The 19,999-nt window shown below is 42.1% G+C and overlaps 1 protein-coding gene across 1 annotated transcript in view; it reads right to left on the bottom strand.

Moving 5' to 3' along the window:
• LOC126272273 (probable cytochrome P450 304a1) overlaps positions 1–11,481 on the bottom strand; it is a 115,492-nt gene extending 104,011 nt beyond the window's left edge. The window contains exons 1-2 of the mRNA XM_049975018.1: positions 11,268–11,481; positions 4,377–4,628 (exon numbers count right to left, since the gene is read on the bottom strand). Of these exons, the coding sequence (XP_049830975.1) occupies positions 4,377–4,628; positions 11,268–11,364 (349 nt within the window). The 5' untranslated portion in view covers positions 11,365–11,481. The remainder of the gene's footprint in view (positions 1–4,376; positions 4,629–11,267) is intronic.
• Between the last annotated feature and the right edge of the window lie 8,518 nt (positions 11,482–19,999).

Raw genomic sequence — 19,999 nt, 5'->3', positions numbered from 1 at the left:
GTGAAAGTATGCAACGTATGTTAGCTTGCTAATTTCTATATCCTCAAAATTAGAAATTATTCTGATTGCAAAAGTTACTGAACCTAGTCGCTTTAGGAGATCCAAAATATGAATTCTCCGATTAAGATTCTCATCTATATGTACACTCAAAAACTTAGAGTGCTCTATCCTGGCTACTGACTTCTGTTGATGTGTTAGATTTATTGAAGGAACAATACTCCCTGCAGTTGAAAATTGTATGTATGGTGTTTTTTCAAAGTTTGGAGCTAGTCGATTCGCAGAAATCCAATCAATAGCTTTTCCAAAGACATTATTAGTATCATTTTCTATTGGAGTTTCTTTTACTGGATTAATAATGAGGCTTGTATCATCAGCAAACAGCGTCACTTTAGCTCCTTGTTTCAGATAAGAAGGGAGGTCATTCACATATATCAAGAATAGAACACCCATGATTTCCTTAAATCACTTAATCCGTATAAAGAACCTTTTCGCTTCCTGTTCTGTAGATATGACTTAAACCACTCATATGCTGTTCCATTTATACCATAGAACTGTAATTTCTGTAACATAATGTCAGGGTTCACACAGTCAAAAGCTTTGGATAAGTCAGAGAAAATTCGTATTGGTGACATTTTACTATTTAAGGACTCTAGTATGTGGGCAGTGAAATTGCATGTTGCTATTTCAGTAGAACAGCACTTTGAAATACAAACTGTGATTTACTAAGTATCCAATTACTGTTGAGATGACTAACCACCCTTGAGTACATTACTTTCCCAAGGATTTTTGAAAATGCTGTAAGCAAGGATACTGTCAGTAATTATTGACATCTGTGGTGTCTCCTTCTTTGTAGAGAGGCTTGACAATGGCATATTTTAACATTTCTGAGAAAATACCTTGATTTAGTGACGCATTACAGATGAGACTCAGAAAATCAGCTGTAACTCCTCCACCTTGTTTTAATATCTTGTTAGAGATGTCATCTACTCCAACAGAACATTTATTTTTGAAAGATTTAATGAGTTTCCTTACTTCACGAGAGGTTGTTAGATGAAAATTAATCCGACAAAGATTTGTTAAAACTGACGGTCCGACGTACTGCTTTGCTTTTTCCTTCGAACTACACTACTTTTTTCACCTATACCTAAGAAATGGTTGTCAAATACTTTAGATACTTGTGTACTGCTGGTTATTATCGTCTCATTCTCTTTAATAGTAATACTACCTACCCCAGTTGTTACCTTTCCTATCTCTTTTCTCACAACATTCCATATTGATGTGTTTTTATTGCCTGAGTTGTTACTTTCACCTCTAATATACGTTTTTTTTATTTTCTGACAACTTTTCTCAGTGTGTTACAATAATTTTTATCAACTAAAACTACTTCTGGATCTTTACTAATACTTGCTATCTATACTAATACTTGCTATCTAATTCAATTTTCTTTCTCTTTCGGAAGACTTTTTAATATCTCTAGTAATCCTAGATTTTTTGAAAACTGTTTGATGTTACATTTTATAATTTTTTTGGGTTAACAATGTTCAAAAAGGGATATAAATTTATCAAGAAATGTGTTGCATTTATCATTAGCATTTGGCTCATTATATATATCTCCCCAATTAACATTTCTTGAACTTTCTCTGAAGTGCTTTGTAGATACAGGGTTGATCAGCCTTACACGTTTACTTAAAGGTTTCTGAACTGCACACCGTGCTAGGTTTTGTAAGTTAATCAATTGTACATCATGGTCTGATAGTCCATTTATCACAGGGAAGGCATGTGTTAGCTTTAGATGCTCTTGCTGCACAAATGCATTATCTGTCAGTGTACTACTGTCTTGACTTATACATGTAGAGAAGTTGACCACTGATTCTAAGTTACATGTCATTAATAACAGATCTAGTTCACTTTTACTGTCAGAATTGCTTAGAAAGTTTACATTGAAATCACCGCAGTTTAATAAGTTCTTCTTTTTGTCTGACAGATAGCATAATAGGGAATCAAACTATTAAATAGATAGCACCCAATCTCCTAATGGGGATCTGTACACTGTTGCTAATATCAACACTGCGTTATCTAGCTGTAGTCCACATGCACAAACTTCAAAATGCTGATGGACACAAAATTTACTTACTTCTACAGTTTTGTATTTATACCATTGTTTTGTGTAAATGGCAACTCGTCCTTTATGCATGCTAGATCTTCAAGTGTAAGATGCTAAATTATAACCATTTATACTGTCAATTTCCATCTCCACAGTCACATAGTGTTCAGACGGACAAAGTATGTCAATCCAATTCTTATTTTTGAGATAATCGAAATACATCTTATTTCTTTTTTATTCTCTCTGTTATTTTGATGAAGTAAATTGATACTACCCTTAGCTTTATCCCTGTTTAGTACACATGAAGCTTCTTTTATTCCATTTTTCTTGATTGTTGTCTGTCTGGACTTTGGCTTTAACCTAAAAGCCTGTCTTCCTGGTTCCATTAACCACAGGGATCATCTCTTGTGTGACTGTGCCCCCCCCCCCCCCCCCTTATATTATCTGTGACATGGTGGCATCACGGGTACGTTACGCGGCAAGGAAAATATATTTAACAGGGATGGGGATCATTCTAGTAACCATATGGACCTCAGGAGGGGAAATCCACTGACATCAGGGACTTCGACAAACGGGAGTATGTTATGATCCGGCCTCTGAGAAAGAGCACCTAGGGAACAGTAAAGATAGTAGGATGTTCACAAGCTACTGTCGTGAGTGTCTGTGGAAAGTGGATGAAGGACTAGTGCTCTTCTACCGATGTACAACCGAAGAAGCTAACAGCGAGTAAGTGACAAGATTTTGGGTGTCCACACATCATTAGAGATCGTGGAGCATGGAGGCTTCCTCGCTCTGTAAAGCTGGACAGGCAGCTATCTGAGGAAAATCTGACGACAGAATACAGTACTAGCGCAGGCCCAGTGTTTCAGCTCACCCCGTTCACTGTACACTGTTGAACATGGAGCTCCACATCAGACGACTCACATGTGTTCCCAAAACGACCCAACGACATCGTCGATTGCCGTTCCATTGGACACGGGATCGTCGAAATTGGACAGTGGATCAATGGAAACGTTCTGCAGTATTACGCGTATTCTTTGCTGGACGTTCGCCTGCGCTAGTAATCGAAGGCACCACGGAATGTGTGGGCTACGAGAAAATTATTGCGGATCACCTGGATGCCTTTCTGCTTGTCTTCCTCAGCGGTGATGGCATCCTATTGCAGAATAACAAGCCGTAACCCAGCAACAGTAACTTCAGAAGCATGATAAGGAACTCACATAGAGGTTTGGCCACCAAAATTGTCTGATCTGAACCCGATAGAACACATCTGACACGCTTGGCTGCAATTATGGTACGGTAGAGAAAATAGATAGATTTTCGAATGCGAACAAATTAATGGAAAACAGATCTATGGTGGAAAACACTAGTTCCAATTTTTGCCACCAGATGCAAATCTGGCGCTGTACAGCATCTCTTCTGCTTCTCTGGTGCTCCTACTGGACAAACTATGTACGCGGCGGTTAATAACAAAATCAACATTATGACTTTCTCATTTGTTTGACCTTTTCTGCCCATGTGCTACTCCTAATCCATTATATATGAAAACATTTGTATACATCTTTCTTGCATTCAAAGCACCAGATTTGCACCTGGTGGCCAAAATAGGAATTATTTTTTTAGAGTAAATAGATTCTACATTAATGCATTAGAATATCCACCAAGTTTTTCTGACATCCGATAATTACACCCCACATTGGATCCCTCCGAGTAGCCGCACTTTAATTACAACCACCCGAAACCTTCGGGAACCTACCAAGGAGTTGGCGAATGCGTGTCAGGTAGAATCGCTGCTGTATTTTGATCCAAAGGTGAGCCAGCTGATGGACTAAAATGCTGTTAAGCAAGTAGTTATAATTTTTTGACATCAGTGTACAAATTAAAATGCAAAAGTTCAAAAATTGTTCAAATGTGTGTGAAATCTTATGGGGCTTGACTGCTAAGGTCACCAGTCCGTGCGCTTACACACTACTTAAGCTAAATTATCCTAAGGACAAACACACACACCCATGCCCGAGGGAGGACACGAACCTCCGCCTGGACCAGCCGCACAGTCCATGACTGCAGCGCCTAAGACCGCTCGGCTAATCCTGCGTGGCGATGTACAAGTGCAACCAATAAGTTCCGACACGTGATTTGATGTAACAATTAATTTAGGGTCAATTTCTTGCAGAAATTAATTTATAAATGTAGTCGTTTCACCCAGTGTTCGTTTCGTATTCTCTGTGAATCACTTTGATTTATACGCAGTGTAGAGGGCAGCAAAACCTACCGAGGTCCTTGCCGTAGGCCCGGTCCCTGATGGCGACGTTGCTGGCGCGCCCCTGCATGTGTGGGTTGGCCAGCACCTCCTTGGCCGCGTCGTAGTCGCAAGCCACCACGGTCGGGTACGACCCGAAGTAGATGCCGAGCAGCTTGGTGTGGTAGCGCCGCGCCATGGCGTCCAGCGCCCGGTACGGGAACTTGAAGTTTTCCAACCGCAGCTGCAGGTAATTTCCCCATACTGGAAGCCGCCACGCTGGACCTGAAGAAGAAGACGTCAGAGAGTGCTGTTAGCCTTAATTGTCATTTCTTAACACAGGACTGAGGGAAGACAGGTGGTTGTAGGTCAGCCTGCAATTTCCGAGCGGTTAAGAGAAAATGCAGAACCACAACCTTCCAGTGAAGGTGGGTTGATTGCTTGTATCAGCGCCAACCTCCGTCATACAGCAGCTACGAGAGGCCCGGATTTTGGGATTTGTTAGGATGCTCGCAGCAGGATACTCAAGGATGTCAGAGGTCTGATTAACGCTATTAATTGCTATCAGACTAACTACTGCACAGATAGTTAATTTAAACATTAGAAAAAGCAAAAGATATAACTGATAACACAACGAAAGCCTGTCTTAATGGTGAGAGCTAACAGAAATAGCAGTCACTAACTGTTCTGCAAAGTACGAACTATGAGAGTGGCTCTCCAAGTGAGAAAAACAGACTTATCCGGGCTTAATCGAGGCTGTCGATGAGCGAAATTGCAGGCTGACGTACAACTAACAATTCAGCTAGCTTGCTGGCTCTGCCTACCTGGCACATGCACGCTCTCTTGAAGACAACACCCACCAAGAAAACCGGAGTATACCTAAACAGAATTTCATGCTGATACATGTGAACACACTTTCATTGACGTAGAATATCCGTAATGAAAAAATCAAGTTCCTTGACCACCGACTACTGTTATCAGGAACGTACATTACAACACTTCCTTCGTCCCAGAGAGCACACGGCACCAGCTACACCCACGAGGCACGTCAGCCGACTCCTCGACTGCAAGAAGTCTCAACCGCACCAAGAAATGGTTTAACATTTAGGCCTTCTAGCCAGTCATAGTGAGGAGAAAAATCTATGCTTTTTTGTTGACCATTTCCTGCTGCCGCTTATAGTTCTTCTGTAAGGTGCTGCTTCCTGCCAGGCCTTTCAGAACTTTCTCTACAGAGAGATTGGAAAACACCGGCTACCGTGAGTAGCTTACTTGCCCTTGAAAGCATCCTAGCTGCCCGGACCACTACCCAGTTAGGAGGATTAGCGAAGACTAGGCCGTTATCTCCAGTTCGGAAAAACCTCCTTCCCTCTGCAACCAGAAACTGGCCGTGGCGAGCACAATAGCGCGAATACTAGCTCAGGCGTGGTCAGCAAATGATGCGAAATACCATCAGACAGTAAGTTAAACATTATTATGTCAGGCCACGTAACTTTCATTGAATGCTACACTACACTTCTAAATGACACACGTACATGAGACTATTTCTCGCCGGCCGCGGTGGTCTAGCGGTTCTAGGCGCGCAGTCCGAAACCGCGCGACTACTACGGTCGCAGGTTCGAATCCTGCCTCGGGCATGGATGTGTGTGATGTCCTTAGGTTAGTTAGGTTTAAGTAGTTCTAAGTTCTAGGGGACTGATGATCAAAGAAGTTAAGTCCCGTAGTGCTCAGAGCCATATTTTTTTTTACAATTTCTCAACATAGTCGCCAAGTCTCTGAAGACAACGGTCGGAAGGTTCTGCCAATCATTCAGTTCCTCGACAACATAAATCCGCTCCCCGATCACGGAGCCATTCAAGAACCACTTTGTGAACATCCTCATCTTCGGAAAATCTGCGACTGCTGCGAATGAGTTCCTCGATTGCCTGGGCCTCGTCGCCTGTGGTCAGTGTCGTCTGTGACCTAGCTCCAAACATATGTGTGCCATCTCGGTCAAATTATTACCACCTTTTTACTACGACTAAATGCGATATTGCATTTAGTCTATTTCTCGCCAGTTTCTCAGCGCATTTCAGTATGCAATTTAGACGTTTTGCCCACAAGAATAGTACTGTACCGCGTACTTAAACTATGGAATATGATTCGAGTTGTCACACGACTTCAGTCGCACGCTGTGATGCATCTTATAACTGAAACCTAGCAGAATCGTGTCCGCAGGAAACCCAAAACACACACTCTCTTGTTACGACGCGCCACTTTTGTTGTGTGATAGTCTTAGTTTGGGGAGGACATCCGTAATTCACTTTCTGAAGTCCCCTCGTACCAGTCAGACTGTGATTAGAGTTCGGAACCATGAAATTTGTAAACAATTCTCGTGCCATCTGAGCTACCCAGATTGTCACAACTTTACTACTGCCTTCCAACCACACCGCAGGTCTCCTGCATGCCTTGCTCCACAAGCGCTCATGGGAGAAATGATACCAGCGAAAACCCTGGGCTATGGCAAAGTCTGCTGTTTTCTTTTCTCAAAGTGTTGTTAGTGTAGCAAGGTGTGCATGAAAGCTCTGAGGAATTTTGAAACTACGGAAGAGTTTCTAGCAAACCAGAAGCTTGGTAGGCCGGCAATGATTCAGACTCACTCGGTAACAGATCTGTCCCGCGAGAGACCCAGTCTAGGACAACGTCATCAGGTGTCAAGAACTTTGTGAGTAAAATCTTATTTAACTTTAATGTGGGCTTATTAAAAGAACAGTCATTGAACTTGAATCAGTTTTAGAATGTATCTATGTAGTATTGGGGACTAGTTATAAGAACAGGCTAGCCTGAACGGTTAGTAGCATTAGAACTGTGGAGGATAGCTGTAGAGAATGGTTAAAAGTGCCAGGAAACGGCTGTGAGGTGTACCTAACGCACAAAGTGCATTTATTCTTTCAAAAAGATTATCACTGTTAAGTCACAGCACGTAAGCAGCTGTAGTATTCAGAAATAGAGCGCAAGGGTTGAAACTGTCCACTGTCAACAATGTAAGCTTGCTGTGTCATATAAGGCGCTCAGTCCGGAACCGCGTGACTGCTACGGTCGCAGGTTCGAATCCTGCCTCCGGCATGGATGTGTGTGACGCCCTTAGGTTAGTTAGGTTTAAGTAGTTCTAGGGGACTGATGAACACAGATGTTAAGTCCCATAGTGCTCAGAGCCATTTGAACCATTTTTGCTGTGTCATAGAGAGGTACGCATTGTATAAAACTCTGTTCCGCCTGTCCGTGAATCTAAAGAAGCTATTAAACAATACAGGAATTTTGAAAACAAACAGAGTATGTATCACTGTTGACTGTTTCATTGGTTTCATATAGAATGGAAAATTCCAAAATGTATGTGTACATATTGTTTCAATCTGAATATAAGTTACATATACAGTACATCCCTTCTAAGAGTCGTTAAGTGCATTTTCTCTGCAGTTTCAGCAGCCTTTTGCAATTTCATTTTTGCAATGCTTAGCTGGAGTCAGTGCTATTGACAAGGGATTTCAGATCGATTCCGTATTTCTGGATTTCCGGAAGGCTTTTGACACTGTACCACACAAGCGTAGTGAAATTGCGTGCTTATGGAATATCGTCTCAGTTATGTGACTGGATTTGTGATATCCTGTCTGAGATGTCACAGTTCGTAGTAATTGATGGAAAGTCATCGATCGTCACAGAAGTGATTTCTGGCGTTCCACAAGGTAGTGTTATAGGCCCTTTGCTGTTCCTTATCTATATAAACGATTTGGGAGACAATCTGAGTAGCCGTCTTCAGTTGTTTACAGATGACGCTGTCGTTTGTCGACTAATAAAGTCATCAGAAGATCAAAACAAACTACAGAAAGATTTAGAAGAAACATCGGAATGATGCCAAAAGTGTCAGTTGACCCTAAACAAGTGTGAGGTCATGCACATGATTGCTAAAAGGAACTCGTTAAACTTCGGTTACACGATAGATCAGTCTAATCTAAAAGCAGTAAATTCAACTAAATACTTAGGTATTACAAATACGAACAACTTAAATTACAAGGAACACATAGCAAATATTGTGGGGAAGACTGACCAAAGACTGCGTTTGATTGGCAAGACACTTAGAAAATGTAACAGACCTACTAAGGAGACTGCCTACACTACGCTTGTCCGTCCTCTTTTAGAATACTACTGCGCGGTGTGGGATACTTACCAGATAGGACTGACGGCGTATATCGAAAAAGTTCAAAGAAAGGCAGCACGTTTTGTATTATCGCGAAATATGGGAGAGATGTCACAGAAATGATACAGGATTTGGGCTGGAAATCATTAAAAGAAACGTGTTTATCGTTGTATCTTCTCACGAAAATGCAATCACCAACTTTCTCCTCCGAATGCGAAAATATTTTGTTGACACCGACGCACATAGGGGGAAACGGTCATCACGATAAAATAAGGGAAATCAGGGATCGTACGGAAAGATATAGGTGTTCATTCTTTCTGCGCGCCATATGAGATTGGAATAATAGAGAATTGTGAAGGTGGTTCGATTAACCCTCTGCCAGACACTTAAATGTGATTTGCAGACTATCCATGTAAATGTAGATGTAGAAATATTGCTCATACGACGCCTAACGCCGACGAAAAGCGTGGGTTTTCATCCCGTTACAAACAAATTCAGTTTTAAAGCGGAACTTTACGTGCCCATTCCATTGAGTAGTTCCAAAGTAGTCTAGCGTGCTATTCGTTTTCTCAGTGTGTGTTAACGGGGACAGTAAAACACGAAGCATAGCCAGTACTACAGCAGCAACAACACCGCCCTGGTCCGTGCTGACTGCTACCGGCTTGCAGCAGCGCTGCACAGTCGCATGATTACGTGAGGAGCAGTACTTCTCTGGTCACACTCCAGCTACACGTTGCAAGAACTAAATTGCAAATATCGGCCAAAGCATCAGATAAAATTCAGCTGACTGCTCGTAGCAGGGACATTTGATGTATGTAACATAACAGTATAGGGTGTTTTGAAATTCCCGTTGTACGCTTCTAGGACTTAATATTTTAAATGGGAACCCGTGTGCGGAATCTTACAGTTCCCGTTTTACAACGGTTTCAATTCAGATGTTTAACTCATCCACTTCTGCTTGAAGATTTGTATTAGGCATGACGCAGCGCAATTATTAGGTAACAATTATAAAGGAAATATAACGTAACAGCTATTTATGATTTAAGCATATTTATTTGTATCAACACTTAAACACTGCATGTCTACATCACTCCAGACCAAAATATTAGCCAGATACTGCATGTACAGAACAGTAATGATCCCTCACAACATCGGCTTGATGTGGCAACCACCTACGTTGTTATACTGTATCTACAAAGCATGTTCTGGTACGCACTCTCCATCCCACCTGGTGTCTCTTCAGTTCCTAGAGCAGCGGACAGAACTCATTCCAGCAGATCTCTCACTGTCTCTACAGGAGTCTCTAAATTAAACTTTGCATACAACCCAGAAGAAGTACTTCATACGGCGTATTACACGTCATCCTATCTACCCTATTGCATACCAGGATAAACAACTCAGACTTTTCTCTTTACGTCAGCATACGCGGACGCGTTAAACATCTGAACTGAAACAATGTTACAATGGAAACGGCACGTTTCTCGACAAGGGTTCCTATTCAAAATACCATGTTATCACTCCCCTCTACAAGCCCTGAAAGATTGTAACGGGAATTTCCAAACGCCGTGCGTAATTGTCAGCATGTAAGCGTATGGTCACTACGGAAATGTGTCGTTTCTCCGAAAATCCCACCCTACAACAATATATGTCGAACATGTTGAATAGAACCTGGAATTAATTAATAATCTGACACAAACGGTAGAAAACTCGCTATACGAAATTTCTTGAATCATGTTCTTCTACATCTGTACACACACTTCGCAAGCCACCATACGGTACATGTCGGAGAGTACCTTCTACAAATCATACATATTTCCGTTCCTGTTCCACTCTCAAACAGAATAAATACGGACGACTATATGCTTCCGTACGAGTCCTGCCTGATCTTCACTTCGCGGTCCTAAATCGAAATGTACGTTCGTAGCAGTACAATCGTTCTCCAGTCTGTCGCATATACTGGTTCTGTAAACTCTCTCAGCAGTATTTCGATGAAAAAACGTCGTCTTCCCTCCAGGAAATCTCATCTGAGTTTGCGTAGTATTCTAGTAATATTCACAACTTGATTGAACCTATCAGTAACAAGTTTAGCACACACGCTTCTGAATTCGTTCAAGGTTTTTCTTTAATCCGACCTCGTGAGGATTTCAGTCACTCTAGCGGCACTAAAGAATGGACCGTACTAGTGTTTCGTAGGCGGTCTCCTTTTAGATGAGCTACTTACATAAAATCCTCCCAGTAAACCGAAGTCGACCATTCGCCTTTCCTATTTCGCTTTGCAACGTTATGTCAAACAGCACACCACTAACATTGCTCTCGAACATAACAGGAATGCTTTACCTATACATCTACATTAACCAACATTTTTCCAGAGTTACAGGAAGCTGACATTAATCACATCAACGAGAAATTCTGCCCAAGTTATTCTATATCCACCTAAAGTCACTCAACGAGAGCACTTTCCCATACACGTCAGTGTCATTAGCAAAAAGCTGCAGATTGATTTTCACCCTATGCGACAAATCGCTTATGTATATGAAGAACAACAGCGATAGGATGTCTGAAATTGCGTATTTGGGAACCAGTCTTACGCGTGTTATTTCGATTTGCAGGTCTTTACGCATGACGAACAGTTGAACGAGTGACAACATCAGCCAATTCGTCAGAGAATAGTGAAAGGTTATCTTTTCAGCAGATTGCTTACGACTGTAGAGAAACATTGCACTTGGGCGCGTTCACCTCTTACATTCACTCACCTGGCGGGAAGTTGGCAGGCCTGGAGCACTCTGCCCACAACAGGCTCAGGAAAAGTCCCAGCGCCAGCGCTGCCAACACCACGGCGAAGAGTGCCATTTTGACTCCCCAGCTTGCAGCGGCGATGTGCTCTTATTGAGAGTAGGCTCGCGAGATAGCTCCCCACCATCTCGCTTACGTACGTAACGCGCAGCAACCGCGCCCTCCACAACTGACTCGCGACGTATGTGCAGAAGCTCTTAAATACGAGAAATGTACCACTTTGGCTAACCCAGACCTTTTCACAGGCAATGAAACTGTCTAAGTTCTTTAGAAACTGGATCAGCCCTTTTTCCCTATTTTGTGGGCGGAGACGTAGTCGGGGTCGAATTGTGAAGTCTAATCGAAATTAAATTTCGACTGCGTAGCTTCAAAATTTAGAAGAAATTAAAAGTATTTCGCCGGGACTGACGTCCTGTCCTTGTTGCTGTAAGCCGTTTCCTACAGCACATTTGAAGCGTAGTTTCGGATGACATTATACACTAAGGTAACGGTAGTGTCTGAAAATTCTAGCGATATCTGGGGTGTTGTCGTTTCTGAAATCTACTCGATATGTGCCAGTTTATTCTATAAAAGGTAGGCTTTGTTCCACGAGTGACTTTTGTTGCATGATTTCTAGCCAGAATGTAAGGAAGCTCTTCCTACTAACTTCGCTTTCAACTGCTTGTGGTTCTCTATGACATATTACACTCCTATGCCAGCGACCTAAATCAATCTGTTTGGTTTCGTGATTTACTATAGCATTGGAGTTTTTTCCCTTTGCGTATTTTACGATCGATTAAAAACTCACTTAAACAGTTATCTCTCTTGTGGGACTTTAGCTTCATCTGACATCAAAAGACGGAGAACAAGACATACTGAAGAGGTCGGTACATTTACCTATTACCATCGACAGAGTGCGGCGAGATTCAGCTTGCAGTGTGTCGACACCTGATTCATTGTATCTCTCTCTCGAAAGTAAAGTCTGTCTGGTAAATAAACAGTAAACTTATGGAAATATGGAACAAAAATCCAAGTACAATTAGAGGGAATAGTAAGCTCTTTAGCCGTTTGTCCTTTTCATAACCTGATTCTCATCGGAAAAATCTTATCGTTGATAGCTAACGATCACCATCTGATAGGATTGGTGGGCCTACTACAACACCACTGAAAGAAATGAAGTGAAACTGGAAATAAATTACGCTGTTTACAAGAAGAAGTCCTTCGCAACTAAGTATTAGTAACAGTTCACAAATTGTACCGGAAAATTATTTAATACAACACTTCTGAGAGTACTCATTGTAAAAAGCTAGTAATCTGCTTGCATTAAAAGAAAAGATTTTAATGAAAGCTTAATTATTCAGCATCGTCATTCAAGACAAATGTTTCGCTTGCCACACGAAGCATGACAGTTGGAACATGTTATTACGTTGAAGAAGAATTCTTAATTCTCTGAGACGTATTGTGAAACAAGAAAAGCATATATTCTCAGCACCTTGTCACTAGTAGAAATTCTGAGTCCGTTGCGGCTTAATCTCATGTGAAATTAGAGGCGGCACTTCAAGAGCACTTGCGTAATAAACAAAGTTCAGCACAGATATCGTAGAGAAAGTCTAGTGCTGCTATGATTACAATCCAGCCCCGATACCCTGTCGACACAGACTCCGTCACCAGACAATGATAGACCGCTTGCTGGGCTCCCTATCCTGTTTAGGTATATGTAAATGATCTGGTCGTCAGTTAAAACCTGTAGCAAAGATAAATATTAAAAATGAGGTTCATCTGATGAAATTTTTTTAAATAATCGTAATTTATGCCCGAAGACAGTTACTTGCGGAATCCATATTCGTTTTAGCACTCCTCGTCGTCTCGGATTCTTAGCAATTAAGATTAACAGAAAAAACAGAGAAAGTGCAAGAGAAGAGAGGCGCTTTTCGTGACGGGTTTTCTTAATAAGCATGTGTGTTGTCATCAAACTCCAGTGGCAGACGCTACAAGAGAGGCGTTGTACATCACAAAGAGGTTTATTTTTAAAACTCAGAGAGCGTACGTTCCAAGTAGAGTCAGACAACTTGTTACTTCCTTGCATATGTGTTTATCAAAATGACCACGATAAGTAAGTCGGAAAAATTTGACGCTCATATAGATTTAACGACTGTCGTTCATTGTGTGCGTGATAGAACTGAACAGAAACATGCGAATTCAAAGATATAGTTTCAAGAGCGGTTTCAATGTTCAAGTTCAAGGGGTATCAATGATAAGATTCGTTGATAACATTGCTATCCTCGCTGAAAGTGAAGAAGAATTACTGGATGTGTTGAATGGAATGGTCTAATGAGTGCAGAGTATTGACTGAGAGTAAATCGAAGAAAGACGAAAGTAACGAAAAGTAGCAGAAATGAGAACAGCGAGAAACTTAACCTCAGAATTTGGGATCACGAAGCAGACGAAGTTAAGAAATTCTGCTACCTAGATAGTAAAATGATCCATGGTGAACGGAGCAAGGACAGAAAAAGCATATTAGCGCTGGCAAAAAGGCAGGCCTTCATTTAAGAAGAAATATCTGAGGATGTACAGTGGTGCTCAAAAGTATCCAAACGACCTGCACTGCATTTCGCCTGATTCGCATACAATCCTCATAACGAAGCTGTCTAGCAGGTCATCTAATCGCTCCTCAGTACAGTCGTTTGACTATTGAAAATGGTTCCAACAAAACACCGCTAGAAAACATTGCTCTGTATTGCAATAACTCAATACAACGATACTACAAATATCAGGGAACACCTTATCACAGATAGGTCGTTGTATTCATTATTTCCTTTTCAAAGTAACATATCGTACTTATTTTTTAACACAAAATGACAATAAAAATTTATCTTTTTCACGAGCTGCTAGTTGAGAATATGTATGAACTTCAAATGACACGACGAACCATCTCGTTCTGCATATAGATTCAAACCCAGGTTAGTGACTGATGGAAACTAATAATCATTCCTGACTAGACATACAGTGATAACCTCGATTTTAGACAGTATCAATTACGAAATATCAACTTTAAATTACATAACGTAAACTTTTTTAACGGACGCGAATTCCTACCCAGCATCTGTTGTCCCTGTTAACGAACTACAAGAGATATTAAATATTGCTTCTTCACAAGTAACTTACTTGAAATGCCGTGAGGTACAGCATTGTCTTGGACAGGGACTCTAATCCAGAACCTTATCGAATTGTTATCGAAGCACAATCACTGTGACATATCGCATTTTATCGGCAGTAGCAAGACGTTGAAACTGAAGTGACGAGAGAAAACATTAATTTTTTCTTCCCACGACTCCAACCCGGCACCTATCGCTGTTATATTCTAGAGAAAACGAACGTTAAATATGGGTTTGTTACACCAGCAGCGACATGTGAGCATTTTTGAACTAGAAATAATATGACGAAGAGTTCAGTGCTGGCTGGTAATCGAACCCCACACATATCGTTGTTGACTAGCCACAAAGAGACGTCGACTACCGAATTTTTCTCCATCAGCAGCTCGGAATAACATCTTTGAACTTACAGTGATCTCGCAAATAGTTGTGTGTCTCACTGGGAGTCAAAATCGTCAGATATCGTTAGTGTTGCCAACGAATGAAAATACATTAAAACCAAAATTATTATCCACCAGCAGATAGGTGTTCTCATGCTAGAGCTTGATAATACATAATGAAAACTTTAGTGCCGGGCCAGAATTCCAACCCATTCAAGAGTAATATGTGGAGATGTTGAGGAATCTGCAGTTTTGAACAAACAACTATTGTAATAGAGCTGTATTGTCACGAAGGGATCACTTTTCACGTTAAGGGCGGTCTGAGTTGCATTCCCAGCTCAGAACCAATTTGATCGACATACAGAAACTCAAATATAAGATGAATAAGTGTCCTGTGATCCTACATAGCGTTTGTTTCGTCACTAGAAATAAATAACTAATATAATAAAGGTTACTGGTGATAGAGTTTCTACATGTCGCCACTCCTGACTTTATTGTGGTTCAATCTAATGTCTACTTGGTAGAGAAGGAATATCATGTTTATGTGAATTTCAGACTACAATGCCATTATACCTTCTTTACTTGTCATAGCCATAAGAGAATAGAATCTGTCTCTCCATACCAAAATTAAGGGCGGAAGCTGGAATCGAACCCAAACCAGGGGTATATGAATCTATCAGCAATCCAAAAGACCACCAAATTCTCTTCTCCGTACATCATTTTTTGCTGTAGCTCCGTTGCGCCACATTGGACGAGAATTCTGACACACAGGCTTCCTGTAGTGGTTTGCAACATGTTCAGTACATTCAATTACTTGGTTGACCAAATCGCCATGAACTACTTGCCTCGGCTACCCAGTGCATACATTCGACTCCATTTTGTAATCACCGAAATAAAATCATGTAACTGCCACCTACACAGAACTACCAACAGCGTAGGATGCAGAAATTTAAATAGGAAATGTTCCTTTCTACTTCAGCTACTCTACTGCGCTATCTGTTTGTTTAAAACGTCATGCAGTGCAAAAAAAAGCTGTAACTGTCTGTCTCTCAGAAGTCTACATCTCGCCGTATGCATTATCTCACAACACTGTGGAACACGGAAGTTCTGCAGGAACTGTTCTTGACTCCTGGAGCTGCTGCAGTTACGGTTTCGACAGTCGGCTCGCAGCCGTGCTAGCGTGCGGAGCTGCTCCGCGCGCCGTCCGACGCTCCGCTCTCGGCGGTGTTTACTTCCGCGTCGCGGTGTTTGTGTCAATCGAGTCCAGTACTAACGTACACCATGGCGCACCCGTATCGCCATCCAACGATCAAAGTAACGTTTCAAGCCGATCATTCACGACCCAGAGCTTTCGAAGTCGAACAGTTCATACGTGAGGATCTACGTTTGAACCCCCAGGACGTAATCGGCATACATTTCTCCATCACTGGAAGTGTTGTCTACATCAAGATGTCGACGGAGGAAATTTGCAATGACATAATTCATCGTCATGCCACCGACTGAAATTTAAACACTCTGATATTGGTGCTGTGGCAGTCGCCCATGCTGGATTCGGTCTCCGGACATTGCGGGTGTTTGAGCTCCCGTTCGCGGTGCCTCAGGATGTGGTCATTGCCGCTTTCCAACCATATGGCACCGTCTTGGGTCACGTCGCGGAGAAGTGGCAGACATTTACGACCTACCCCGTATTAAATGGCGTCCGGCAAATGAAAATTGAGCTGACGAAACATGTCCCACCGTACCTGCTGATTGGCGGTGTGAGGGCCATCGTCATGTACGATGGACAGCCACGAACGTGCGCAGGATGTGGCCAGGAGGGACATGTACGTTCCGAATGTTTACACCGCAGTTTAATACAGACGCCGTTACGTGAAGACGGTCACGTCCTTACCCATCAGCTACGGCAAGGTTGCACAGGACCCCGTCGTACCAATCTCGATGGCACCAGCAGCATCGTCAACGCCACCCGCCGCAGCACAACGCGCCGACGACACCAGCACGGCGTCGCCTCCAGTGCTCGCTTCGGGACCGTCCGGGTTGCAGACCGAAACCGATGTTCCTGTTGGAACCATGGACGTCGACCTCGGTGTCGTGCCGACGTCTGCCTTTGTCCAGACGGGTTCGGCCTCAGACGACGGGCGACCACATTCTGATTCAGACGGCAATGTAGAAAATACTTTCTGACGTATTTCGGCACGATGCGCTCTCGCCATACATAATACAAAAGTTTCGAGATGCATCTGCTGCCTGGCCGTCTATTAAACCTGTAAAGTACGAAATGTCGCAGTAGTGAAATGAATTACGTTCAAAGTTCCATTAGATTGATAACTTCAGCAGACAGCAGAATTGCGTTTTAAAAAATGTAGCAGTGAATGTATTTGAACTCGCGACATTTAGTCTACGGTGCACTACACTTAAGTTTTTTTTATTAATTTTTTTGTCAGACTTGTAACTTTAGACGAGGGCCCAGACGTGGTAAAAAAAATACACTTAGACGCGAACACGCGACTATATGTTCAGCATTCTCGATGATTACCCCTTTTATCAGTTTTTTACGTTACAGTCAGAAAGACCGGAACCGCAAACCATAACAGACGTTTTCTCTCAGGTAGCACGTTGCCACAGAGCATTTTTTTCCCTACACGTATTCGACTTCAGGTGTTGGCCCCTATCAGCCTTCTCGTCCCTAAAATCCTATCTAACATGACAAAAAAGAAACAATCTGTTGCCACCGCCACTTTCACCCTAACTTAACCTACTCTCTCTCTCTCTCTCTCTCTCTCTCTCTCTCTCTCTCTCTCTCTCTATTTTAATAATATATAAAAAACTGAATAAATCTTCTTTCCGTGACAAACTGTCCAATACCCGTAACAGAAGAACACGAAATCAAGCAAGCACTTCTGATTTGTTTTGTGTTAGAGCTTCTGGCAAAATTAGTTTTCCTGAGACACTTTGATTGCCGTACTACAAATATAATTAAATGCCAACTTAATTATAATGAAGCAAAATTAGTATCGACTCGCTGTAGTGTTGTGCATCAACCAAAAATTTCCGCTTCATTATGGCAAAGTGTAAAGTAAGAAATTTTGAAATAAAACTTTGTATTTTCGACTCGTTTTAAGGTTGTGGTACTCTTCCATTATATACTGTATGTACTCGTTTATACTCGCATGCGTATTCGTAACTGCAAAATATGCAAACTGGCCGACAATCCAAGTGTAGCTATTGTGCTTTGTTGCAGGAAAGAAATGCCATTCTGGTTGAAGTGCATCTTTAAGTGTTAGAGCAGAGTCTGTAGTTCTAGTAATTATTGCGAGTTTTTTTCTAGTCCAGTTCCATATGTGGTATTGGTCTCGGCAAATGAGAATGTGTGCCAAGTTATCTACAGTATGGCAATGATCGCGGTATGGACTCTGCTTCATTTTGATATTGTGCAGCTTTTCCCCTGTGGGGACCTTCTCGTTTACAATGTCATACCATGTGGACAATACTTTGGAGTGGAGGATGGGATTGTTAATGTTTTTCCAGACGTTACTCCAGTTGACCGCTGGACACCTATGGTGTCTCGTGAGGCGGTAATAGGTCCTTCTGGTGTTAAGCAGCTGTGAAGTATCCTGAATATAGCTCATTTCCAGGTAGTAAGTCCGGACGTGATCGAGTTGAGCGCTGATGCGACCAACATCGACTGAGGCCTTTGTGCTCGTTGGGGCTAACCTGTTCAATAACGTTTTCGTAATGGTCGGGTGGGGTGTCGGCAGTATTTTGCGGATTCGGTCCATTTATATGCCAGTGCATTGTTTCTTGATGTCTTTGACGCCCAAACCACCAGCGTCGCGGGTTAACACTATGGTTGGCATGGTGGCTTTAAAGATGTTTCCGCTCCATATGAAGCAATACTCTGCAGCTAAAAGCTTTTGCGCTGTATCCTGGGGTACTGGTAACACTGCTGCGATGTGATATATTTTGCTTAGGGCATAGCTGCTAATCAAGAGAACTCTCTGTATCCGATTGAGCGTTGTGCTTTTGTGTTCACGGAGAGTAGCCCTGAATATATTTAGTTTATGGTCCTAGTTGGCTACTGTCATCTCTCTTGGGTTGGCCATTAGAATCATACCTAAGTGGTTCGTCTTCTCTGTCCTTTGTAGCCATGTTCTTTGAATTGTCTCCATATGAGGTCTGACAGGTAAAATTTTCGATTTGTGTTCATTGAGTTTGACTCCGGAAGAAGTGGCGTAAGCGTGGATTATATCTTGAACAACTTCTATTTCTGAGTGCGTGTTAACTACTACACTGATGTCATCAGCATAAGCGTGACAAACGCTTTTTGTACCCAACACCTGTAGACCTTGTAACCTGTGATGCAGGGTTAGCAGTAATTGTTCTACGGCGATTGCGTATAGTGCCATAAAAAGGGGGCAGCCTTGTCTCACTGATTGCTTGATCGGGACTGGTGAACTTAGCTGACCATTAATTTTGATTCGAGAGGAAGTTCCGACTATACATTTGCGTATGATCTGAATAAAATGAGCACTGAATCCCATCCGTTGCGTTACAGTTAGTAGAAAGTGGTGGCTGATGCGGTCAAAAGCCTTATCGAAGTCTAAAAACATGAGACCAACATTGCATTTACATAGCCAAGACAAATATATTATGTCCCTAGACTCACATAATGCATTCGACATTGATCTCCCTGGGACAGCACTCATTTGATAAGGGCCAAGTACTTTCGGCAGTACCGTCTTCAGTCTACAATTGACGAGTCGCTTGAAGATTTGGTAGTCGGAATTGAGCAGTGTTAATGGTCGAAAATCCTTCAGCGTAGGACTACGTGGTTTTTCGGGAATCAGGACAATCAGTCCTTCGGTAAACTGAGATGGCATCTTCACATCTCCCAATAATTCATTGCATATTTTGGTGAATTGCTTTCCTATGATGTGCCAAAAACAAGCATAAAATTCTATGGGTAGGCCATCTAAACCAGCAGATTTCTTTGTAGGCGAATCTTTGATTATGGCACATACTTCTTCCTCAGTTATGTGGGCTACAAGGTCGGCGTTGTCAGTCGGATGGACCGTGGACTGAATGTTGGATAAAAGCGGCTCACTCGCCGACGAGGCGTAAAACTCTGCATAGTGTTGCACCACGTAGTTTTTCACTGTGACTTGTTGATCGTATTCGTTC

This window comes from Schistocerca gregaria, chromosome 5 (genome assembly GCF_023897955.1).
Source record: "Schistocerca gregaria isolate iqSchGreg1 chromosome 5, iqSchGreg1.2, whole genome shotgun sequence".
Taxonomy (NCBI): Eukaryota; Metazoa; Arthropoda; class Insecta; order Orthoptera; family Acrididae; genus Schistocerca; species Schistocerca gregaria.
This window is presented reverse-complemented; position numbering and strand designations above follow the sequence as displayed.